General features: G+C 41.5%; 1 protein-coding gene across 1 annotated transcript in view; it reads left to right on the top strand.

Annotated features, from left to right (window-relative positions):
* Nucleotides 1-13418, top strand: part of LOC147679434 (calcium release-activated calcium channel protein 1-like) — a 144532-nt gene extending 131114 nt beyond the window's left edge. The window contains exon 2 of the mRNA XM_086942993.1: nt 11574-13418. Coding sequence (XP_086799119.1) covers nt 11574-12134 — 561 coding nt within the window. The 3' untranslated portion in view covers nt 12135-13418. The remainder of the gene's footprint in view (nt 1-11573) is intronic.
* The last annotated feature ends 13512 nt before the right edge of the window (nt 13419-26930 follow it).

Here is a 26930-nt window from a genome sequence, read left to right as displayed (position 1 = left end):
TGGGTCCATTTTCTGTACTTACTAGAGAAGACGTTTTAGCCATTATTATTGTAAGTGGCCAGAGGTGAGGATGAGAATCTGTTGCTGACTTTTTGGACGAGTTGTCCTGTAGGCAAAGATTACCTGAAGTCATTGTCTCAGATAATGGTCCCCAATTTGTCTTTAAATTTGGAAGAGTTTTTGTCGAAATGTGGTATTGTACACAAGAGAATATCATTGTTCCATCCCGAGGCTAATGGTCAAGTGAAGAGGTTTAACAGTCATTAAGGAAGCTACTCAGTTGGCACTTACAGGAGGTATAGATTGGGAGTGATCCTGTATGGGCGAAGAGTGGTTTGTAATGCTTTCCTCCAATCAAGTCACAAACTATCTTAATTTGAACTATTCAGAGGACATAAAGCAGGATCAAAGCTTGTTCCTTGGTGGCTGAAAAATGAACGTGCTAAGAGTTTTGAGAGTGAATATCTTGAGATGAAGTGTGATTTTAATATGTACAATAAAGGATGAATACGTTTATGGATCTTAAAAGGGATAAAACAAATAGTAGGGTTTGTGTGAAATTGAGTGAGACTGAAATCTGCTTCTGACTCTGGAAGAGGTACAGACCGTTGATCTGACCCTGTCCAAGTAATGAGGTCCTCAATAATGCCATCTGCATTAAAGGTGGTGCGGTATGGAATTTTAATAGGGTGTCTTTGTGTGATGAGAGAGTTTGGGAGCAGGGTGAGTTAAATCTTTCTAATTCTGCAAATGATAATGTATTTTTGGATGTTCCAGGGGTAGGAGACGTGAGCAGAGCAGCAACAATGGGACGGTTTTCAGGGGAACGCAGTGATAAGAGTGTTGACTCAAGAACAAGAAGTGTGGTTTCACATTTAGACAGGAAAGAGGGCCCTGTTTAAAGTATGAGGAGAAGTGTATGATGCCACTAGTTCCCTGCTAAAATGAAGGACTACATTATAGAATACTCGAATACTGATTCTTGTATGGCTATTATTTTACTACTTACATATAGTTACTAAGACTGATAAGCATGTAATATTTGCATTATGGCGTTCTTAGTATTCATATTTTTTATATTTTTCATGAAGGAGGAAGGTGTGTGGTATCCTGTTCTCCTCCATCACATATTCTCTTCCTTGTTCACATATAATTGTGCAGAATGTTTTGCTGAGAATGTTCAGGTCTGCTACTGGTCAGTTGCTCTAGTGTTGCGATCCCGATTGAAGCCCTTATACTTCTGTGGAATAAAGCTGCTGCTGACAACACTTGGCTTGAGAGCATCCTTTTCATCCACTTCACAAGACCCTCTTGGTTGAGTTCTTGATTTGGTGCTGCAGAGGCTGTTCAACGTGTTTAGATGCATGTTCTTCATCTCTACATACTCATGTGAACAATTCTTCTCCTGAGTTCTGTAGAAGTACATCTATGTTGATTTTGCAGACAGTCATTCTTGGTGCCAATAGATGGACCACTTGTGTTGACGAGGTTTTTGGATGATTTACTATAACTGAAACGATCAAGCAAGAGTGTTGGGTTAGTGATTCAAGACTGAGTTCTTAAACCATAAATGGTCCACACTTCTCTCTTCTCACTATGCCTTCCACTCTCTAAAGCTGCTTGTTTACCTGAAATTATAGTGTTACAATGTCTAAATATAGAATTAACCCCTTTAGCGCGTCGAACATTCCGCCCCAGTGCGGACGTTCGATCGCGCTAACGGGATTCGGACGTCCAACGGTCGTGAGCAGCACCAGCGAGGTAGCGCGCGCGACGACCGTTGGACGTTCGAAGCACGGAAGGGGTTAATGATGGGTAACTGTGAGTTAAGGAGATGTAATTCACCAAGGGGTTCCGAGTGACATCAAAGAGGCAAAACTGAAGCTCAAGTTGTCTGATGTCACTTAGAACCCCTAGGAGAAAAACATCCCTGTAACTCAGTTACCCATCTATACTTTTATGTTGTGTATTCCCACCCACCCCAAAGTCCTCTATTGCTGCTTATAACTGCAAAGCAGGAGCAGAGGAATAAAGGGCAACCAAACATAAATCACCCCTCCTTCCTGTACCAAATGTGAAAAAATACCGTACCTAGCATCCTTATCTTACTCCCTCCACCTTCCCTGTCTTCCTTTTCCCCTTCTTGTAGCTTTCCTTTCTGCTTTCAGTCAATGTAGGCGAGCAGCACTGCACTGACAGGCTCTCAGGGAGCCCGGTCAGCCGGACCTGGAATTCCTTTATAACTTAGCAACTGTATGTGTCCTTTGTAACGTAGTAACAGCGGGTGGCGACTTTTGTTATCAACTATTGCTACATCATAAAAGTGAATAACTAGATTTAGCATCTAGTGTAAATGATTCAGCCCTCCAATGGAGACCATGGATACCAGAAATAAATAGAAACAGAGGGAGGGGGTGAGGGGTAATGTGCATTTTTTTTTTTCCTCATCTTGCGGATGTATAGATAAGGAGGTTTAGGGAGTCTGATGGTTCTTTGTTCTTAAGCCTTCACTGCCCCATTATCGTTGGTTGTCCTTGGGGAGTATACCCTTGTCTATTATGACCAATCAGTTTACTCCTATCACCCTTTATCGTTATCAATAATTCCATGGTTTGAAGGAGGAGCTAGCCTATTAGGCTACTCTGCAGTGATCAATCCTGCCTGGAATTATTGTCTCTGCTTTAATCATTGGATTTTGCTTTCCGTTGACGTAAAGGAGTTAATGGTTTGTCTGAAAGTGTTGTTCCCAAATTTCCCAGAAGCTTATTCTCTTGGAATTTTTCCCTTTCCTATCAAGTTTGTTAGTTTTTATTATAGAGTTTAGCCAGCTATCATGTGTAGGTGCTCCCGGTTTAATCCAGTTGATACAAATCTCTCTACGTGCCAGTAAGATCAATATGAACATCAGACTTTCATGCTTATTACTTGGCTTACCCTTACTGATTTAGCTGTTGTTATATATCCCAAAGATAATGAGAGGGGTACTTACGTTTATGTGAATTCCCATTACCGTGGTTAGCGTCTTACCAATCTCGTTCCAGTAGGAAGAGAGTGTGGGGCAGTTCTGGAACATATGAACGTCATCTGCTTTTGCCTCTCCGCATTTGGGACATGACTTTGTTTGTACCTTTAAATTTAGACAGTCTTTTTGGAGTCCAGTAGGCTCTGTGTAATGAGAACAAATGGTTCCTTTTTAGTGTGGCAGGTTTTACGCAGGACCAACATTTTTCCATAGATTTCTTCCAAATGAATTGTAAATCCAAGTCTTAGTCATGCATATCTTTTCTCCACGTTGTTTCCGGAATTAAGAAATCTTCTTCTCCTGCCTCAATGAAGGCCCAATACCATTTCGATATTTATTTCTTTATTGGTGTTATTTGAATCATTTCACTTTCAAGGTTCTCGTAGTCACTCTTGTCTTTTGGTAAGCAATTAGTCTAGCTGCTTAGTTGGTAGAATTTAAATTTTGATAGATTGCCTTCAGTGATTGTATATAAATGATCCCACGTGATTAGAGCATTTTCTGTCAGCAATTGTCCCCATCTTTTAATTCCTGCTTTTTTGAGTGGGATCGCTAATGAATCTTTTAAGCAATCTGGGGTCCCAGGCGAGTTCCATATTGGGGCTGTGTTACTATAATACTGTATGTTTACTGTTGTTCTGATTTGGCTCCAGAGCTTTGCAGCATTATATAGGATCTTTAGTTTTATTTTTTTCAAGTATTTTGGGTGGCAAATTTGAACAGGAAATGGTCTCTTCCTTCAGTCATATTCTGTAGGAAATTTGGGTATGATTGATGTTTCCTTAGGAGAGGTCTAAAGTTCTTAAATTGAAATGATCTATAATATTCATATATGTCAGGACTTGCTATTCCGCCTTGCTCTTTCCTTCTCCTAAGTTTATTCCAGGCTATCCTTGTGCCTTTTGATGCCCAGATAAAGCTAGATATTTCTCCTTGGATCTTCTTCAAGGATTCTTTTTTTAAATTCCAATGGAATGGTGCTGAAAAGGTAAGTGAATTTGGGAATGATGGTAATTTTTACTGCATTAGATCTGCCCAGAAAACTTAGTGGTAGTCCTGACCAGACTTTAAGGAGTCTTCTCATTTCTTTGATTACTATGTTTAGGTTCATTTGTGGAATGTTTTCGAGTTCTTTTACCAGTGTGATTCCCAGATATTTTATTTTGTCCCTGGTGAATGGCGTATTAGGGCTTGTGTTCCAACTCATCGCTTCTGTTTTGTCTTTATTAGTTAAGTATCTTGAGATTTTGCCGAAGTTGTTCATCGTGTCTTCTGTTGCTTGATTAGCTTCTTCGTAATTATTTATGAATACCATCAGGTCATCTGCGTAGAGTGCCACTTTTTTTGACCAGGTTTGATGTTTGAAAGGTGTTATTAGAGGATGGTTTCTGATCGAGCAGGCTAGCGGTTCAATATAGAGGTTAAAGAGTAACGGCAATAGTGGCCAGCCTTGCCTTGTGCCTCTTTGGATCTCGAAGTTGCTGGTCAAGTTTCCATTGACTATTATTTTTGCTCTTGGATTCTTATAAACCTCCATTGCCATATGGCCAAAGCTATCCCCTAGTTTGTTTTTCTCAATGATTTCATTTAAAAAGGCCCAGTTGACTCGGTCGAATGCCTTAGCCGCATCATAGGTGAGTATGGTTAAGGGTAGTTTTTCACAAGTAGCAAAATCAACTGCTGCAAACAGTTCATGGGTGATCTCATGAATTTGTCAACCTTTTATGAAACCCTTCTGGTCTAAGTTGATCAGTGTTGGCATAACCTTGGCTAGTCTTTTAGCTATGACTTGCATGAATAGCTTGTAATCACAGTTAAGTAATGATATAGGTCTATAAGACTCGCATAATTTTGGATTTTTACCAGGTTTTAAGATAATGCTAATCGTAGCGTTATTCCAAGAGTCGGGTATTTTTTCATGGTCCAGATATATGTTGTTCATAATTTCTGTCAGTTGGTTAATTAGGGACTCTTTTAATGTTATGTAGAATTCATTTGGGAGCACGTCAGGGCCCGCAGCCTTTCCTTTTTTCAGGCCTATTATAGCCGCTCTAACTTCTTCGGGTTTAATTTTTCTGTTTAATTCTGACATTTCTTCTGTTAAGGTTGGAAGTTGTACGGCATCGAGATATTTCTTAATTTCTTCTTTTGTTGGGTTTGTACCTTCTTTATAGAGGCTGGAGAAAAAATTTGTGAACTCCTGCCTTATTATAGCATCGTTCGAGTTTTGTAATGTTTGGTTTTGAGTCTGGATACACGGAATGTTATTCTTTACCTGATCAGTTTTAATTCTCCAGGCTAGCATTTTTCCGCATCCTTCCCCGTATTCATAGTTTGATAATTTTGCTATTTTCCCATTTTTCTTGAACTATGTTCTCCAAGTAGTCAGTCAGAGTCTCTTTAAGTTTACGGTTCTTTTCTGTTAATTCTTCTTTTGGTTCTAGATGGTTTCCACTGATTAGTTGTATCTCTACCGCTTTAATCTCTTCTTCCATTCTTTTGATTTCCTGCTTTTTGATCTTTGTTTTATGTGCGGCTAGGCTGAGTAGTTTCCCTCTGATCACGGCTTTGTAAGCATCCCAAGTAATTCGTTTTGATGTGCCAGTTGCATTCTCCTCAAAATATTGTTTCAAGTTGGTTCACGCTTTGTGCGTCTTTAAATATGGATCGTTCTACTGTCCATCTAGGAGAGGTTTTGTTATCCGGTAGCGAGAGAGTTAATTGTACTGCTGAGTGGTCCAATAGGTGGGCCGGGAGGTGTTCGATTTGTTTAACACTATCTTTGAGAAGTCTGTTTACTAAAAAGAAATCTATTCTTGATCTATGACAGAGTTTTTTATTGTGAAATGTATAACGATGTGTTTTCTCACCTTTTTGTCTCCACATATCCTCTAAGTCTAGATCTTTTTTATAAATTCCTAACCACTCTCTCATTTTAGGAAGGTTCATCTGTTTGTTTGGGGGTGATCTATCCAATTTGGGGTCTGGTATAATGTTATAATCACCCCCTACTATTATGGGGGAGATGGTTGTCAGCAGTTCCGTATAAAGTTTATGGAGGGGTGCAGAGTCGTCCAGGTTCGGACCATAGTATCCAGCTATAGTTAAGATATTATCTTCTATCCTGATTTTGATCACTACCCCCCTCCCTTTGTTATCCATTACCTTAGTTTCTATCTTAGCTTTTAAAGATTTTTTTATGATGATTGCAACCCCCTTTATGTTACAGTCTTGCATAGTATATATGCAGGCATCCACCCATTTACATTTTTTTACTATTTGGTCCCACTCGGTACTTACAAGGTGAGTCTCTTGAAGAATAATAATCTCACATTCAGTTTCTTTTAGATATTCCAGAATTCTTCTTCTTCTGTTAGGAGTTCTAAGCCAGTTAACATTCCATGAGAGGACTTTAACTAATTTTCCTTTTGTCATTTTATGTCTGGTTTTGCGTCTTTCCTTTCTGAGTTGGGGGCAGATATTGTATGGTCTAGTTGACTCCCATTTTACAAATTTTTTTTGTTTTTTGAGGAAATTTTTTTCTGATTTTTTTCCCTATTTTGCTCCCCACCCGTGTCTTGTCATTTCTGACGTTTTTAAATGAAAGTGTGATTTCATGTTCCCACCTTGAGGAAGCCTCCCTTTTTCTTCTTTTGGGTAGTATTTCTACCCTGTTCGTGCTCCGATATCACCAGTTTTGTTTAGTTATATATAGTTATGTAATCACTTTCCTTTTTTGGTTCGCTGATTCCATTTGCGCTCTATTCTAACATATAATTTTACTTTGTTTTGAATTTCTTACAGGGTCTTGATTGGCCGTTTACGCCTTATTCCATTTTTTGGTGCCTTTTCTTTAGTTAGAATTTTCAGATTGGATCTGGTCCTTTATCAATTGTATGAGGTTCTCTACCTCGTGTGGTTCTCTGATGTTGTGCATTTTATTGCGCCACATGATTCTTAGTGCTGCCGGGAATTTCATTTGTACAGTCGCTCCTAGGCTTTTTAGTTCTTGCATGTGCTGCCCCAATTCCCATTGCCTATCTTGGGTAGCCTTGCATATGTCAGACCGAATTCTGAAAGACCAGTTGTCTTTATTTTGTGTTCCACTTTTTAGACCCTCACTTAGGGGTAATGTGCAGTTTGGAGGATGTAGGACCCCCACCAAAAATGTGTGGATCGCCGTCATCGATTTTTGGATACGTGGCCCTGGGTCTAAATAGAGTAGACAGGACATTCATCAATTTATGTCAAGTTTAGTCAAATTCTGAGTAACCACATTAGTCAAGCATGTTAATGTGACCCCAAGTCATTGTATATAGGGCCAAGGCTTTGCTGCCTGATGTATATAATATACTTGTGAGTTGTTTGTTTTTGTGTGTGTGTGCGCGCATGTATCTGTGTGCAAGCACCTTGTAAAATGTTGCATACTCTTCCACATCATTAGATGCAGATACCTTAACCCCTTCTATGCTGATGACGGCCCCCGTCCGTCATGCATCGCGGTGGGCGTGTGCTGAGGATGGCTGGGGGCCGTCATGAACCCGCCCACTTAATAAAAGCGCCGCACAGGCGCAGAATCTCAGCCGCGCCCAAGGGGTTAAAGGACCCATCCCTGATAAACAACGTATTGTCATCAGAATAGTAATAAATAAAATTAGCATACCTTTCTTGAAGGATAGGGATCAGAAGATGTGATAAACCTTGTACATTTTGAATTGAAAACTCCTAAATATTGTCCAACAGATGTCCTAGCTTTCACCAAAAGTTCATAGATCTTATGAAACGATCTAGAATAGGTAGGAGAAGGATCTGAGGGTAAATGAGAGATACATTTCAAAAGTATGGCATTTCCCCAACTCTTAATGGTCTGTCCAAGAGTTGAATATGAACAGCTCAGGCCCAGAATTGGGGCAGTGGTGGAGGAGCAACGCATTTGAATTAAAAAACAAAACTGCTGGATTGGTTTTTAAAAGAGGAGGTGAGATGGAAGTAAAGGCTAGTAAATTACAGGGTTTGGGGGTGAATGCAATTCAGATTCGGTGGCAGTCACCGTTAACAATGTTGTGTTCTGTTGACATCCAATCTAGAATTATATAACATACAGTTAAAAAGTAAAAAAAAGCAGATCCAGCTTCTTTCTGATCATTTAGATTGTTACACAAGTGTCCTTTACAGGATACTTGGTAGTCATACCTTAAGGCGCTGTCATTAAACTTAAATTCAATACCCTTAATGGATCCAATTGTTCATCCTATGACCTACTTTGTCATTCCGGTTCCCCAAACCGCCACCACTGGTTCTGGTTAGCTTCCACACCAGAACCATATTTCAGGGAATTGAAACCTAGGCCACCTGGTAGAAGGCCAGATGATGGACAGCTGCTCAGACCCCTAGGATCAGGCTCTGCAGCTACAGGAGAGGTGTCTTCATGCAACAAAATGTCTACTCAAGATAACAGTGCTTCAGTTTGAAGGCAAACGTATTTTCTCTCCAGCTACACTGATACTATGTCGTTTTGGTTGCGGTGTTCTTCACCCAGCTTTGTGCCAATGCCCTCGCGTCATAGTGCCCCCTGATCCAACTAAATTGCTGGTCCTTGTCAAGGCAGACTCTGGGCCTGGTTTAGAGTGTGATGAATGCAGATGTCTCCTCTGACCGAATTAGAATCTGTCGGTGGCTATACACTAGTCTAGGGTGAAGAAGACATTTGCTGCTTTTTGGCCTACGTCTTCTGTCATTTCCATTAGTGGAAGCTCAAATGTTTCCCTTAAATCTATCTATTTGTTTCGAGCTAGAACTATCAATCAATCATGGGTTTGTTGAGCGCAACTACTCACCCGTAAGCGTCTCAAGGCGCTCGAGGGGAGGGTCCTGTCCATCAAGGAGGAGGTCTATCGAAGAGCAATGTCTTGAGGTGCCTTGTGAAGTTGGGGAGTGATGTCATCTGTCTGAGGTGGAGCGGGAGGGCGTTCCAGGCTGTGGTCGTGAGAAAGGAGAATGAGTGGCCTCCCGATCTGAGTTTCCAGGCGCAAGGGACCATGGCGTGGGAGAGCTGGGCTCATCGTAGGGTCCTTTGGGATGCGTGGAATGTGAGCCGGTTATTCAGGTATGCTGGTCAGGTGTTGTGGAGGGCTTTGTGTGCGTGGGTGAGAATCTTGAAGGTGATTTTTGCCTTGATGGGGAGCCAGTGTAGTGTGTGCAGGTGCTGGGTAATGTGGCAGTGTCGTGGCAGGTTGAGGATTAGTCTAGCGGCGGGGTTTTGGATGTTTTGAAGTTTGCGGGTGAGGTTTTTGTTGATTCCGAGTAGAGTGCGTTGCCATAGTTAAGTCTGCTGGTGACGAAGGTGACGGTCTTTCTGTGTTTGAGGGGGATCCATTCAAAGGTCTTGCGTGGGAGGTGGAGGGTGTGGAAGCAGGAGGATGCGACAGTCCGGAAACTCTGCATTTCATAGCACTGTCTTTTGATCCAAGACGTTGTTGACCGGAAAGCCTTTCAACTTTCATGGTAATTACAATGTTTGCACTTGCAATACTTGTTTAATTATTAATTTAGCATTAGCAAGTTTACTTTTCGTTTGAAGGGGTCCTGTGTGGTGTTTAACACCATACATCAGACATTTTAGTGTGCTTAAAGTAGGAGTCTGATGCTGGATGCACTGCTGAGGAGCACGGACAAGACACATTGTTAATGAATGTGTGTTGCCGACATTCCCAAACGTTTAAAGGTTAACGTTTTTTGTGCCAACATTAATCGACTGGAGTACCGTTCTACTCGCTGTTTCCACAATGTACTGTGTAGGTCTGCCAGTTCAACTTTAAGATGAATGCAGAAGAAAAAAAGTCATGAACCAAACTAACCCTGCCTGATCTCACTACCATTTGTATAGCAAAAAATACATTTCTGCGTTCTTGAGTTGGTGTTAAACACACTGCTTTGGGGCTTGCTACCTGATGTGGCTACACACGAGGCAAACTCTATTGTTAAAGCATAACATAAACTCGATGGAAAAAATAGTTTGACAAACATCCGGGGCACCACTATGGGTAGGCATGAGGCTAAAAGATGTGACTACACTGAATGGCATCAGAGATTGGGCCACCCTATGGATATCAAAAGTGGGGCTTTTCTGGGGCACCAATAGTATGGCCCCATTCATGCACCACAAAACTGAATACAACATGCATGACTCTTTGACAATTTAAAAAGGCGTTGATGGCGTTCATGGGGGATGGCGGAGATGTGGTGGTTCCCTTTTAGAAAACCGGTAACTGGTCTCACCTATGCACTGAACGGCTATATCCACTACATACACCACTCTAATGAATAGACAAGCAAGGACCTGATAAGACTGAGAATCAGACGGGTTCGGATGTGGCGACACTAAAAGATTACATTTGGTGGTAGTCCAATCAAGGCGAGTTTCAGGCTAATCCAGCTCAAGATTCTACAAGTGGTTTACTCCAGCGAACAAATGTAGATGTTTGAGGGCAAACAAAGCTGATAGCTGTATAAAAGGGGAAGTGGGCGCTTTCCCCACAATTTATGCTAGCATACCCTAATAGAAAGCTACTGAAGAGCGGGATGTGGGAAACTGAAATCAATGAAAATGTGGCTTTCGAACATGGTCCTTGAAGCATTGGAGACCATAGATCTAATCTGATGACAAAAAACCCTAAATGCAAATTCTTATTGTAGCAAAAATTGATATCACCAGAAAGTAGGCTAGCCCCACCATTCCAGTCATCGAAGAAAGGCTCAGGGATGTGGATTAGTGTATGGCTGCTGAACGGGTGGTGTGTCATAGTGATGGATGCCTTGACAAGTTTGAGAAATTTGGGGAAGTTGGACCACCTAGGTGGGTCTTGGGTAGTAGTATAAATGTTCCAAATTGGGAACCTACCAGCGTCCATCATTGGTAAAGGTCTATATACGGACTCAGATTTCTTTAAGCTATTATTTGGCTTGAGGAATTATAGACGTAAAATGATGACAGAAAAGCAGCCACGTGACACAGAACTGAATTTATTCAAAGATTTGCAGAGAAAGGTGTTTTATCCTGCTTTATATCCATCATAGGTATGCAAGTGGAAGTGCCTAAAGGAGAAATGCCTAACATAATTATGGGTAGTGGGTGAGAAAATAAAATAGGGGAAAAAAATAAACTTCCCAAGAAGAAATAAACTTCCCAAGCAGAAATAAAACATGTTAACAAATATTCTGAATGAAAAATGTTAGACCATGGTGTTGAAAATCCGATCACAGGATTAGAAGCAGAGCATCTGTGTTCAATCGAGAATCTTATTCCTGCTTATTTTCTACGGGTCATGCAGTGCCATCCCCTAGACCAAATGGGAGGTACCAATACTTTTTCAGGAATTGTGTGTCCAAAAACCTATCCTAATAAATCGGTTTTCTTTTGCCGGAGAAGTACATTTGATATTGTTTTGTTTAAAATAAAATTAACAAAAGAAAAACTGAGTACTAATGTAACTGTTGTAAACTGATAGTTGTTCCAAAATTTTAACTTTGTTATTTTTTACTTCATGTTTAGGTGGCAATGGTGGAAGTTCAGCTCGAGGCAGACCATGTTTATCCTCCTGGTCTTCTGATCGCTTTCAGCGCCTGTACCACGGTGTTGGTTGCAGTTCACCTTTTTGCTCTGATGATAAGCACCTGCATTCTTCCAAATATCGAAGCTGTTAGCAACGTTCACAATCTAAATTCCGTGATGGAATCTCCCCACGAACGGATGCATCTACACATTGAGTTGGCATGGGCATTCTCCACGGTCATCGGGACGTTGCTCTTTCTTGCAGAAGTTGTCTTGCTATGTTGGGTCAAGTTTCTTCCATTGAAAAAGAGCCCCACGGATATGGTCAATAACAGCTCAATAACGCCTGGACAGGCGGCGGCCATTGCATCCACAACTATCATGGTTCCTTTCGGACTGGTATTTATTGTCTTTGCAGTGCATTTCTACAGATCACTGGTCAGCCACAAAACGGACAGACAGTTCAAGGAGTTGAATGAACTTTCTGAATTTGCACGTCTCCAAGACGAGCTAGATCACAGAGGGGATTCCCTGCAACACCCTGGGTCACATTATGCATAAATAATGTTTTTTAAAATATACATATCTATTGCTTTTGCCTTACGTTGTGTTGACTACCTTATGCATGGACTTGCTGAACGGAACCTTTTGAAATAATTTCAAATACTGTAATTCTTTGTTTAAGAAAGAAATGCACTTTCTTCGATGTTGCAATGATTTCTTCCGACCTGCAGAGAATCAAAATGTGTGACTCCACTGCATGCAAACGTTACTCTGTTGGTTGGTTGTTTCCACTGGATTTTTTTATTTTTATTATTTGACGGTTATGTACATATAGGGAATACAATTTCTAAAAGGCAATTGATGTATAGGACAAAAACTGAAAACCTTTTATTTTTTATTTTTATTAGTTTGGCAACATTTATTCACAAGTATTGCCATCCATTACATGTTGCATGATTCAGCCAAAATTGTTCGCGTGATCTTGGGACCTGATCATTAGATCAGTACTCTGGTTGGATACAATACACAATTTAATGGGAACTTCTCCCAGATATGTAATGTGATGGATTTCAGCAAAACTGCAGAATAAGTTATATCCCGGGTTTGTTTCTTTTGCTATTTTATGTGATCCCCACGTGTGGGATTGAGGCATATATATACTCTTCCTTGAGAAGAATATAGCGAATGTCTTGCCAACTTTGTCTACACCTTGGCACCTATTCTGAATAGAATACAATTGTCTGTATTGATCTAACAAAGTTGTGTTGAATTGATGAGTGGATTGCCACTTCTCTTTAAATCTTAGCTCTTCAGGTTGGCTACTGCTTTCTTTTCCATGAACGCAGTAGTTTACCTCTATACGCATTGTAGTTCTTCCAACCAAAGTGCCAATCTATTTTATACTTTTTTAGAGAATGGTTTTAAAAAATCATTGAAAGCAAACCTGTAAGGTGCTTCTAGTCAGTGATCTTTTGGTCTTGCTTTGTGTTAGTGAATGCTCATGTTGGGATGCGTACCAATAATGCTCTATAAATGTAATTTTACATTTCACTCTGTCCAAAGACATAGTTCAGTTTTAGCAACACGTACCATCACTGTAGAGGATCAATACCTTACTTTGGAGGGTAGCCATCACGGTCTTAAAAAAATGACTGATTTGTACTTGTTGAGCAGGATCCAATTATTTTAGTAATTCAGCATAGTTGATGGGACATGAAACACGTTTAGATGAGTTTATGCACTGTACAACGAATGAAATGTGAAACACGAGCTATGTTACTGTACTTAAATAAATTTTTCATGTGTGCAAAAAAGACATTTATAAAAATACTAACAAATTAATAACGGCTATGCATTTAGGTGATTTCTTTCCAATTTGTTTTGCATTTTCGTAGAAAGCAGTAGCTTGCTTAAAGAGCTTTCTTGGATTTTATGAATGGTCCTCAAAACAGGCTACGCTCAAATTGTGGTCAAATGTATTTATTCTATTTATAGATTTTGTAAAGCATTCACACAAAGATGCAGTCTAAGTGTCATAGGGGTAGGTGGTTGAAATTAAGACAAGATGACCATTGCTGCAAAAGATGTGACTTAGAGGTGGGAGCTTGGGTCAGAATATTCAAAGGAAAGTCCATAAATCGAGTCTTAAATGATGGCAAAGGCTCTAAGGTAAAGGTCTCCAAAATAAATAGTCTCAATAATTGCTCATGAGGAAAACCAAGCGTTATTTTTGACTGAGCCTTTTGGAGTCCAGGTCGTAATCTTTATGTCCGTAAGTCTTTTGGCCTAGCCTGAACATCACAGAAGTTTACGAAGACTTTTTCCAATCTAAATCGCGGGAAGAGGTCTGCACTTTGAGATCTGCCATGAAATCTTGTAAGTTTAGGAGGCTGAATGGCCAGGAGGTTAGCAAAATATATAAAGATGAAATGGGACAGAAAGAATCTGGTCAGATAACCTGTGCATGGCCTTGGACCGATCAGTGTGTAACACACAGCATTTTAAAGTAATTTTTCTTTGAATCAGATCCAATGTAGTAATTTGGGTATGAGTCATGTGGTCTTTACCTCTCAGGACACCAGTGAGGCTTACTGCTCAGTTATGAGATCTTTGCAGTTTTTCAAAGGATGTCTTGGAGAAGACACAAGGAATGACAAGTCCACTCGAGATAGGACTAGCGTAGCATAACTTTCTTTTGAGGAATTAAAAGAAAGGGAGTATGTTCTGAAGCAGGCATGGATTTATAAGACACAATCAGGCACTGAGTTCACATGAGGAGTAAAGGCTGTTGTGGAATTCCAATCCCTAGCCCCCAAGACGTTTGTGTTGGTTTTGTCCACACAGTCCCAGCCTCCTCTAGTTGGAGCTCTCTCTCTCTCTCTTTCTGCATCCCATTCAGCACACACTAATGTCAACATAAATAATTTCTTTTTATTTGTTAGGTTTATTTTTTAGCCTCTTTATAGCCAACACTTGTTTCGTCGCCCAGGGAAGTGTACTCACTGGGACGACAGAAGGCTGCACGAGCAAACACTCGGAAGGCAGTAAAACAGATGACAACAAATAATAAGGGAAAATACTGATACGGTTGGGATGAGAAAAAACAAATGAAGACGAGAAACTATTTGGGGAAACCAGAACAGATTTACAACTGGTTAAAAGATAACACTAACCATACCGAGCAAACAGCCATGAGGAAGTCGCGGCCATCTGCCATGGGCTACAAAACATGTGTTGGCTAATAAGAGGCAAAAAATAAAAATAAAAAACCAAACAGGAACATATGAGAATAAACCTAACAAATACAAAGAAAGACCAGAATTGTTGATATCTGTTATTTATGTAATACATGTTGACATTAGTGTGTGCTGGGGAAACCAATTTTTTTGTATAAACTGGATGATTTTGGTCGTCCAAACGGGGAGTGGGTGATCTCTCCACTACAAAGCACTGCTTTGGTGGCATGGTGGTTCATGACAACTTTCAAGTGTACGTCTGTAGAGCGCCATAGAACCTTCTGCAAACCTCACACACGCTAGCGTAAAAGTGTGTAAACGTTTCAGAAAGCGTCCAATTGTTTTCAGGCAAGATTGGTGATCGTTTGCTTTTTAAGAAAAAAGCACAAAAAATGTGGAACTTTATAACAAAGTGTTGTTAAACTGTTGTGCAACTTTTAAGTACCATTCCTGCGGCATCATTTAGTAAAAAGTGTTTGTTGCAGGATGATGTTTAAAAAAAAAAAAATACTAATGGAAAATAAGTGTACAATGGGAAATAGTAAGTGTAAAGTGAAAATACATTCTGAGCCCTATTCTTGGAGAAAGTGGATATTCCCAGAAAACTTTAGTGAGTTCCATTTTCGCATGAGAAAATGCACACCTATATTTTCTCATCTGAAAAATGCTGATCAGTCCCATAATATATATTAATTGCAATCCAGGTACAACTTTTTATACATACTTGTGTATCTTGAAAGATTGTGCATTGTGAATTTTAAATGAGGAAGATGATAGTATTGTATGGTTAAATGGTGAATTGAAAAATTAGTTGTCTATAATTTCCTAAAAGCGATATTTCAGGTGCCCTTTGTAATGCACAGTGTGTCTTGAAAGATTAGACTGATCAGAGAGCAAGTATTGGGTGAGTGAGTGTCTTTATTAGGCAAATGGAAGTATAATGTTCTTTGTTAACATTAGGCTAGATGGAATTAAGAGGTTGAAGTTCAGCGGCAATATTTCGGACTGTTTAAGCAAGGCCTATTCCGGTGCATCAAAGTTTGGACTTGCGTCAGACAGTTTGGTACCCAAGGTGGACCCACATTCTTCGTTCCATTTTAAAGTAAATCTGGGTAGTCTGCATGCATGCGATAGCTGATGCTGTGATCATTCATTATGTGCTCAAACTAGGCTTCAGACAAATTCCTAGCTGGACTCTACTCTGCAAGAAGTAGTTTTCTAGTTAATAGAAAAGTTGTGGTATTACCAGATGGAAGAGCCTTTGGGATGCACAAAACGTACAGTGAAAAGTCAGTCGTTGGACATGACATCAGGGTCTGCATTTCCTGTTTCCGAAAAGCAGAGTGATGAAAGCATGTTTGTGTTTGAGCAATATGTAATGTGTTCTTTAAATAGGGACACAGGACTTAGGCGGGCCTGCTACAAGTTCCATGCCCCTCTAGTATGGCATTGATTTCGAAAGTGCTCTGTCTGATATGGTGGCAGCACTTTTTGGGTCAAAGCGCTATCTGGTTTGCTAGACATCTTGGGGACATTCTGAAAGCCAACTTGGGAATGCATTCCGGACGTTGTTTACCATGGGCTTTGTGGTTTGTAACTCACATTTGCTTGCTTTCTGTTTGCTGGCTTTTTTTGTTTCAGGATGTCCACCTTGAGGTCGTCCCTTCCGTGGCCCATACCTCATTTACTGTATCCTTCCGGGTGCTCACGTTCTATAAACAGTTCTTTAAATCTTGATTGTATCTTGCTGTGCATTCAAAGACCGAGGTCAAATGCCAGGCTATGTCTTCTGAGTGAGCTTGGTGTTTTTTTCTCTGAACTCAAAATGAAAGGATTTATGTGACCATCATGCTGGCTACTCTGGATCTGTGATGAGACAAAGGCTGAAGGGTGTTATTTTTTCAAGCTCACAACAAAATGTAAATGTTTGTAAATGAACTGTACACATTTTTAAAATATAGCAAAATTAAGAAAGGACAAATGATTCTCATTTTTCAGTAATTCTGAAGTGTGGTGGAACCAAATATTTTAATACAATCATAATATATTAGTACACTGGATGACATTTCAACACATTGATGTTTTCGCGCTGTATACTTTCATGAGTAAAACTGTATATCTGTGCAAATGTAATAGTCATTTCAATTGAAGATGTGTTGTATATAATGGCAGTGTGCTAACACACCATGCATACTCGACTTAACCCCACCCCACCCCACTCTACTCTACTCATCACCACTCCATGCATCTGCACACTACTCTGCACCACTACACTCCTCTCTATTCTGTATCACTCTACTCTAAGCCAGTGCACTCTACCCCACTCTACTCTGCACCACTCCAGTCTACGCCACTCCACAACACTGCACTTTATGCCAATGCATCCACTCTATGCACTCTAATCTACTGTGCACAACTGCACCATTCCACCCTGCACCACTCCACTCTTCCATGCACGCCTCCAATCTATGCCGCACCACCCACTCTTCACCACCCACTCTTCACCACTCTACTCTTGGCCACTGCACTCTATGCCAATGAACTCTACACCACTTTACTCAAAACCAATGCATTCTACGCTAATCTAATCTGCACCACTACACTCAACAAAACTATACTCTACAACACTCTACGCCACTATACTTTACTCCATTGTAAACTACTTCACTGCGTTATGTGCACTCTGTTCTACTCTGCACCACTTCTCCCTAAGCCACTCTACTCCACTGCACTCTAGGCCGCTCTACCTCATTCCACTCGATACTTCTTCACTCTGGTCTGAAACAATCTACTCTATGCCACTGCAAACTTCACTTCACCGCTCCCAGCTTCTGTACACTACTGCACTCCCCGCCACTTCACTAGAGTGTAAAACTATCTCCTCTATGCCACCTCAGTCAGCTCCACCCCATCCCACTGCAATCTATGCTGCACCACGCCACTGAAAACCAATCTACTCTGCACCTCTCTACACCACAGCACTATATGCCAATGCACTCTACACCAATCTACTCACAACCAATCTACTCACAACAAATCTACTCTGCACCACTGCACTCTAAGCCACTATAGTCTACTCTGAAACACTGTACGCCATTGTACTGTACTGCACTCAACGCTACTCTGTGTATTACTCTGCACCATTTGAGTCTATGCTACTGCTTTCTCAGGCACTCTACCTCAACTAACTCTACAACACTGCACCCCGCGACAAATCTACTCCAAAGTATTCTATGCCACTACACTCCGACACACTACTGTGCACCTCTCCACTCTGTCAGGGCACTCTACCCTGCACCACTCCACTCAAATCTAAGCCACTTCACTCTACAACACTAAACTCCACTCTACGCAAACCCCTCTACGCCACTTCAGGACACACTATGCCGATCCACTCTACGACAATCTAGTCCACTCTACAACGATCTAGTCCACTCTACACCAATCTAGTCCACTCTACTCCACTCTGACACTCTACACAACTGTACAACACTCTACTCCCTCCACTACACTCTACGCCACTACATTTCACAAAACTCCTCTCGACTCTACGCCACTCCAGGACTTTCTATAATACTCCACGGTACTCTACTCTTCCAACAGTCACCTGAGGTTTAGTCCCGGGAATTCATCCACTTCCAGTGTTCTAGATGAGGAAGGGCAACAGCTAGTTTGGTGGAGCAGCACCTGCACTGGTTTGTGGTTGTTGTCCAACTTTCGCCTAGCCTCAAATCACTTCCTTGGTCCCCAACAAGGGACCGCCAGGAGGCATTAAAAGTACTAGATCTCTGGTTTTCAGCTGGTGTTTTTCAATCGGAAAGGAACTTCCTAGTTTGAAACACAGCCAAAGCCTGCCGATGTCTACACCAACTCTGCTTTCCTTTTCCTTTGATGAGAACACTAATGGAAGCATCCCTTCTCCACTCATCAACATATACAGAAGAAGCTGGTTTGCAGTTGAGGCTGGAGGTACATCGTTTTCCAAATAGGTACTCTGTGCAGTTTAAAAAAAAAAAGTTTACAAGCCTATCTGTATTCATGTGCACTGCTAGATGGGAATGGTGAGGGGGACAGACGGTGGGGGAGTTGCTGATCTAACGAGAATTGGCAGAACTAATTTGTCAGTATTTAATGTGCCAACACATGCACATGGCCGTCCAGCAGCAGAGGACAGGGAGGGCTATAGTTGCAAAGTAGTCCCTCATGCTCTTAATTGTAAGCACACTCGAGTGATGGAAGGATATACACAAACAGCAAATAGCATTTGGTGATAGATGAATTGTCAATCATGTCTTGGCCAGTGGACCAAGTCTCAAGCCATTGGCAGAAATAGGATGGTCGAAAAAAAACAATGGTTGACAGATGGCACACCCACAAATCCCACTCTGTTAGCAAATGATTTGTTTTACAGCTGTGCTATCAAAACCCAGACCTAAAAATTAATCCGTGGGAATGATTATGGGGGTGAGTTAAGGCTCGGTTTTCAAATAGTATGCTCTTCTATTTTTTAAACAGACTTTTTATTGGGAAAGTTAGATTAGGTGGATATTAAATGGTGTACATTGAAGGAATTAAATTTGTCATGACGATATCCACTTCTCACGTTGTTGCAACACACGTATCAGGGTTTATCTGAGTACACTGGAGAGCCCTGGGTTTATGGCCCCAAAGTTTATTTACGCTAGTCCATACGTGTTGACCTTTCTGTTCAATGCAGTATAACTCTGTTAAATGGAAGATATTCAGTAAAAAAAAAAGCATTGCTCTCTTTTGGTATCTTGCAAAATACTGCTCTTCCTTTGAGAAAACAAAAATGCAGATTTCTAATTATTCACGGGTTACTGGAGTAAAAACCTTGTGTTCTCTAGAGCTGAATTCACGTTGCACATCCACACATACACAGAAGGTATATAAACTTGTGTTAAAGCACTTCTAACTTATAAGGTACAACCATTAATTCATAGGTGAAACGTAGGCCTGTCCCCTAAACTGGTTGTTGAGAAGTCACTTTTAGATTTTCCTTGAACCCTTTACTGCAGGATTGAATTCCCAGGATACTTTGCTCCACTCGTCCCAGTAGTCTGTTCTGTTCTCCCTGCTAATGAATCTTTAACGTCTTGGGACTGTCGCACCGTCCTCTGAAAGGGATCCAAGCATTGTAATTGAGCACTAGCCGACGAAGCAATCTTGAAGATATTTTTAACACAGTTGTAGGTCTTCTGGTTACTCTGGTGAGTGCTTTGAATTCAAGCCAGGTTCTGATATTTGAGAAAGCAGGGAGCCGTCATTTTTGTATTCTTTACTCCTGTTACCGGGTGAACAAAGCGTATAAAGTGCCTAGTGAATGGCCAGATTCTCTGATGAGCCATCTAGCAGTGGTCTTTGTGGGAGGTCAACTGAGCGTTCCACATAGTTTCGATAGCTATGGTTTAGGTTTTAACAACGGAGGATCTCCGCGGTTTTGCGTGTCCTGTGACGTTACTGTGTGCGTCTTTTGACGTTACTGTAAATACCCATATGTTTCACTGCACTTCATCCCAGGAATAGTCAAATACAGAAGGTGAGATCTGCAGATCAATGTTGCCTTCTGTTGTCTGTGTATTGTGACAAAACCAGTTGGATATCTTCCTGAACAGCGCTCACCTGTAAGGGGTGTGAACATGTGGGTAACGTTTCATGTACATATTTGGCTAGACACAAGTCCCCACCATAAATACTGATGATCGTGGAGGCAGTCAAGCTCTGTACTTAATCACCCGCATATCCATAGTCCCTCAGAGGCAGCCCAGTTAGATTTTATAATGTCATGTAATAGGCATTGAGGGTGGAGAACATTTACATGGTTGAGAATATTTTTCTTGGTGGAGGACAGAAGCTCACCCAGCTCTCTTGGTATTTTCAGTATGATATGGGATGGAAGTCGGTTTGTGAAAGCAGTTTTTATGGGTTCTGCTAACTGCAGAATCATTCGCTTTGTGAATCTCCCAGGCTCCAGATTCCATCCCTGTTCGGGACACGATGAGACAGAGCTGCATAGAGGTGCCACACTTGTACGCTAACATCAGTTCCTCTTTTTTTGTGTTGGCCCTCTTCAACACAGATCTGGAGCTTCGCTCCTACTGATATTGGTACTTTCATTGAAGCCCTTTGTTTTTTTAGATTTTTTACTGGTTACTGCTTTCAAACTGTTGTGCTTGCTTGAAGTTGTTGTCTGTTATGGTGCCGCATTGTCTGTTGTGGTGCTTCTCGATGAAATATGATTCCAATTTGTGTGACAAATGCTCCCTGATGAATCCCAAAGCCATCAGGGAGCGGGAAGCCAATTCTTATGTTGCTGAGCACAAAATGCAGTATTGATCCTGATAAGTCACAAGGTTGGTCCTTGTCCAAATCTCTCTGTGTAGCCAAGGCGTAGTCGAGGGACAATTTAACACCATCGCTGCTGATGGTATTCCCGTCCTATGCTGACTATTATTTTTTCCCATTGTTCATGACGAGCTCAGCTCGTCATAAGCACAACTCAACAGTGCCTCATGACAAGCTGAGCTCGTCATGAGCATCGAAGGGGTTAACAAAGCATTAAAAGAATAAATGAGACCTGATATATAGATGATCCCAAATCCGAGGAGTAACAGACTCTACCTTTTACTTCAAAAGGCTGTCTCTCAATGGGAAGAGGACAAGTCGGGAAATATGCTAGCATGGTTGTTGAAAAGGAAATTTAGGAAAGAGGCCATATCGCACATCATATGAGGGAGGGACAAACCAGAATTCACTGGAAGGCCTTAATCAAATTTTCTATAGATATCTTAAATTTCTGTACTCACAAGAGTTCATTGAATCCTGGACATTTCCACATTTAAAAAGATATATATTTTTTAATACCACTAGAGTGGCAGTACCAATTGTGGAAGCAGAGTAGGGAGGAACTTGAGTTTGTGCTCAAGGAGGGTTCTGGAGGGGTAGGACACTGGGCTCAGATGGACTTACATCTTAGTGCTACAAGGTGGCACCAATGACACTATTAGAAAGCCTGCGGAATTGGCTAAAGAAGCGCTATAGGGCAGCAATCTACCAGAGAAAATAAGAGAGTCAGTAATAGGGATGGTGTTTAAACCAGAGAAAGCCCCCCACCCGGCTTTCTGTCTGTGATTAACATCGATGTGAAATTTCTCAGTCAAACTTTAGCTAAGGTGGCCCCACTACTGGTTCACCAAAACCAATTAGGTTTACATTGCATAGAAATACAATAACAAATATCCTTAGACTTGCACATGGCTGAAGCTGCATGTAAGATAGTGGGGATGACTACACTGTAGCCTCCCTAGATGTAGAACAGGCCTTTGATTCAGTACGATGAAACTTCATGTTTCATGTGCTGGAGAACTAGAACTGTTGACCGGATATAATGAAGTGGATCAGAACTTTGATGCTCCCTCACAAGAAGGAGAGTTAGGACTGACGGTATAGTCTCTGAGGGGGTGGACATTGCTCTATGAAACAAGACTAGGGTTTCTGTAGTTGTCACTTGTCTTCCTAATTATGGAACCTCCTGCAAATGTAATAAGGAATGAGATGGCTGAATTTGGTGTATTGGTAGGAAACCGGAGACATGTGATCACTATATGCTGCTGACACCAGTGTTTCTGAGAGATCTGGCTCTGCCTGTCAAACCCCACCCCCCACCCTCCCTGTTCTCAGAACACACAAATATAAAGAGTACTCCAGCCTAAAGGCAAATTAGTCGAAATCACACCTTTTCCTTCTAGGAGCATAAGCCAGTGGACCGGATACTCTATTGCCAGACCTGCAATTGGTACCCTTCTGGAAAAAGTTGCTGTTCTCATTGATGGGTCGCATACGGAAATAAAAATGCTGATCGTTCCTAAATTCCTTAATGTATGGCATGGGCTTATGCAGGTAATACCCAGGGATGGGTGTTTTGGAGGCTGGACAGCCAAGTAACTGATCGACTCTGGGCAAAGACTCTGCCTAGAATCAAGTCAGACGCTCTTCAATTGCCTTGTGCCAGAGGCGGTGGACTGGCATTCTTGGACTTTGAATGCTGTTGTCTGGGAGCTCACCTCCAATACCTACCACGTGGTTAGATCAAACAGACACTTCTGAGCGATTGCCGCTAGTGGGCTTCTATGAGAACAACAAGCTGCACCAGCTGTTCCCGTCTCCACAAAAACCGGGACGGGAGGACACCACACTTAGCTTTCCTGATGTCTATGATTTGGAACTAGGTGACAAATCGGATACTGAATCCTGTCCCTTTCTTGCCTACATTCGCTGTTGGAGACAATCCAGGCCTCTCACAATTAAAACAGAAGGCGGAGTGGATTCAAGCATCAATGGGGGCTCTAGACTATTGACAGATGTATATGAGAGTGCTACAATAATTACCTCCGACAAAGGCGGCGCTAAATTTGGTGGGGGAGCCTACCAGGTGCTTTTTTAAGCTAAAAAGACCGGGCTGCATGAATCACTTGGACTGGATTTCCTGTTAGACCACATGATTCACAGATACGGTCCACTTCACTAGCACGGACACAAGGGGTTGACGGATCTCAGTCCTGTACGGATCCCTGGTCCATGAGTAGCAACTAGTGCCATACCAGAATGATGGGAGGGTGATATGAGACGACAGTTCACAAATACTGAATGGAATTGAGCACTAAATTACTTGAAGAAAGTAACGAGCAATGCCAGATTCCAACTCACCCATTGTTAAATACTATCTAACCCAAAACTGCGGAGTAAGATTTACACAAGGGACTGCCCAAGATGCTAGTAGCAAAATGACGCCGACTGGCTGCATATGTTGTGGATCTGCACAGTAGCAGAGGCATACTGGAGACATGTAGTGGACACACTGACAGAAGTAGCAGTTCCCATAATTTTGCATACTAGGAGATGTTACGACTTCACCCAACACAGAAACCGCTTTTAGTTTTCTGGTCTTGTTACTTCTAGCAAAAAGATGAAGGATACGTTGGCTGCACCGTGTGGCCCCTTCCAATATTTGTGGAAGGACGACGCTCAGCAATGGATGTTGGTAGAAATCTGCCGGAAAAAAACTGCAAACACGATAAATTGGGGGAAGACTTAAATGAGTGGTGATGGATGCTAGCTGAGTTGACCATTGATGGAGTGAAAACCGCTTTTACCTGGTAAACGGACTCCAAATGAAGGGGGCTAAGGATGTGATAGGTCCATCTGTCGCCTTCCTTCAGTTCTTATAAGCAGTTGGTTTACATCTTGTGGCATGTTTTTCCAATTGCAATTGTTGTTTTTCTACTATGATGCGTGTTTCTTATTGGGCCTTTTGTCAGCAGCTGCAAATTGTTTCAGTTCATCCCTTGTCTTCTCTGAGATCCTGAGGGGGACAGGCCCTCCCTGCCTCAATCTCACTCATTATTGAGCCAGTACTATTTTCTACAGATCCCTGCTGTTTCTTCGTTGGCTACACCAACCTCTTTTCCCTGCTTGATTGATTTATCTATAACCGTCGATTTCCTTTAGATAATACACACCTACTTCTTTGTGGAGAGTGTACTGCTATTGTCGTTTTTCTGATCATGTTAGATGAGTGTTTTGGCCTGAACACCAGTAAGTAGAGTTGCAAGGGGGGAGGCATATACACCGAACATGGCCCTTGAGATATGTGTCTTTTGAGGGGTAATAAGAAGCCTTGTCTAGTTACCACACTCTTCATAAACATCATTCTCAATGCAAGAAAACTGGAGCTCGAGTCCAGGTTAATTGGACATTGTTGGAGTACCTCTTTGCCTAGTTGCCTTGCTCCTTCTCTCTGTTCTTGACATTGTAATTATGACGTGTGGATCCATGGAGAGAGGTCCATTGGAAAGAAAGTAAACAGGCACACAAAAGAACACATTATATCATCTGATCGAAAAGTTACATTTCTGTCAAAAAATAAATAAAAAGCTTGCATATGTCCAACACTGCACAGATATACTATTCATTCACTTATCGATTATGATTCTCATAACCTCACCAGCCATCAAAATATGACACACACAAAACAACATGATGCATTAGAAGAAACACCTTACAGACGTTACATTGTTGGCTATCACGTTGTACCAACAGCCCCAGACATCAGGAAACGCAACAAAATACAGCTAGTGCAGAAATAATATGCTAAATGGCATTCTATTGGTCCACCGAGGAGACTGCCACATCACAAGCACCACAAGAAAACAATAGACAGAACACCACAGACCATGTCCAATCCAACCCAGAAACGGCCCACAGGAAGTAACATCACGCAAAGACTGACTCTAACTGCAAGGAAACTGGCATCCCATTCACTTTAGATATTTGTCAAACTCTCCCATAGTAAAATCATAGACTTGCAACTCAATGTATGAAATACAACTACCTAGCCATCTAACCTTACCACTTAGTCTTCCGGCAATTGAACCGAATGATCAACCTTGACATTACATCATGGATGCAACACAGTCTTAGGGATGGACCGGAATACACATAGTGACTTCAATCTAACACATCCCGGAGAGATCACAGCCCTATAAGGCCATGCGAACCGGATGTTCGCTGGAGAAATGCGGATAACATAACATTGCTTTAAACCCACTTTACGAGGCATATCTGTGCGCTGGAGGAGGACACACTATTCTTAGTTTTAGGAGCGATGGAGAAATTATCTCGTGGGATGAAATGTAGTTACATGATCTTTTAAATGTTACCTATATTATAATTTGTATTTGCCATCTTTTTGATTAGTTGGTTTTAACCTTTCCATCACTTTTGTTGAGCGCTCTAAAATTTCAATTATCTTTCTCTTGCTGTTCTCATTCTCCTTATGTTGTTCACTTTCCTCCATTTCTCTTACCCTTGCTTGTGTATTTCTTGTCTTCTCCACTCACTGTTGGGCCTCCAAATCATTTTAGCAATGTCACTTTCGTCTACTTTGACTGACATAATTTGAAAGAGGTCTCACATTCTGAGATCTTCTGCTTGTCCTCCTGTATCTTCTCTGTTAGCACTTGTTTTCTCTGGACCAAAACTCAGGTTCTAGTTCAAACTCTATTTACTACCCCTCCACTCATATTTGATTTGTATTCTCCTACCAGTATTTTTAATTTTCTCTTTTCTCTCTTGCGTTAGCTCTTGGTTTCTTTAGGTAACTCTTGTACAAGGTTGTATTTTTCACTAGCCTTGCAATCTTTGCAAAAGCTTTTTTCTCATCCTCAGAGCATGGGGTCAGGTAAATTTGTCATGCTGTACAAACTGATAGGAAGATAAAGCACAGACTTGAGTACGGTCTGTTAACTGCGATGAAAGCAATCTGTCTGGCAAAGGTACTGTTTAACCTGCTGCCTGTTCGGTAGCAGCTGGGTGTGTTTATTATTTTACACATCCAGGCATTGGCACTAAATAATGTAAAAACTAGAAGTAAGCCGGAACTGCCTATCTTGGTGATCAGTCATGAATGGGTCCTCTATGGAAAACTTACCAAACATTTTTAATCTATCCAGTTCCACACTGGCCACATTGATAAATATATAGGGGCAGATTTACAAGAACTGGTTCATCTCTGCATATTAGCAGAGATGCGCCAGTTAATTTGCGTGACGGAAAAAAAGCCTTGCGCCACCATGGATGCATCGCATTTATAATGCGGAGCACCGTGGCACAAGGAAAGACAGATGCATGACTCATCTTTTGGCAGAAAGGCAGTGCATTGTTGGAGTCGTGCCGTAAGTATGACGCAGCTCCAGCATTGGTCCAGAATGCCTATTCCCATCATGGCTGCGTCAAGCAGGCGCAAGGTTTTGATGCAGTGGCGACGTAAAAGTGACTCCATGAAATCTTGTAGCTTTCACTGCGTCACTTTTACGAGGCTTCCTTGCGGCGGAACGCCCACCCTGCATACATTATACCTGATGCAGGTATAATGTAGATCAAGGCTTTACAATGTGACTCATCTCCCTAGATGCGTCACGTTGTAAATATGTCTCATCGTGGTGCATTGTTAACGATGCCGCTGCGTCACAGAAGTGATGCAACAGCGTCGTAAAGTTGTCGCAAGGGGCTTGTAAATCTGCCCCATAGAATTGTTTCT

The sequence above is a fragment of the Lissotriton vulgaris genome, chromosome 11, assembly GCF_964263255.1.
Source record: "Lissotriton vulgaris chromosome 11, aLisVul1.2, whole genome shotgun sequence".
Lineage (NCBI taxonomy): Eukaryota > Metazoa > Chordata > Amphibia > Caudata > Salamandridae > Lissotriton > Lissotriton vulgaris.
This window is presented reverse-complemented; position numbering and strand designations above follow the sequence as displayed.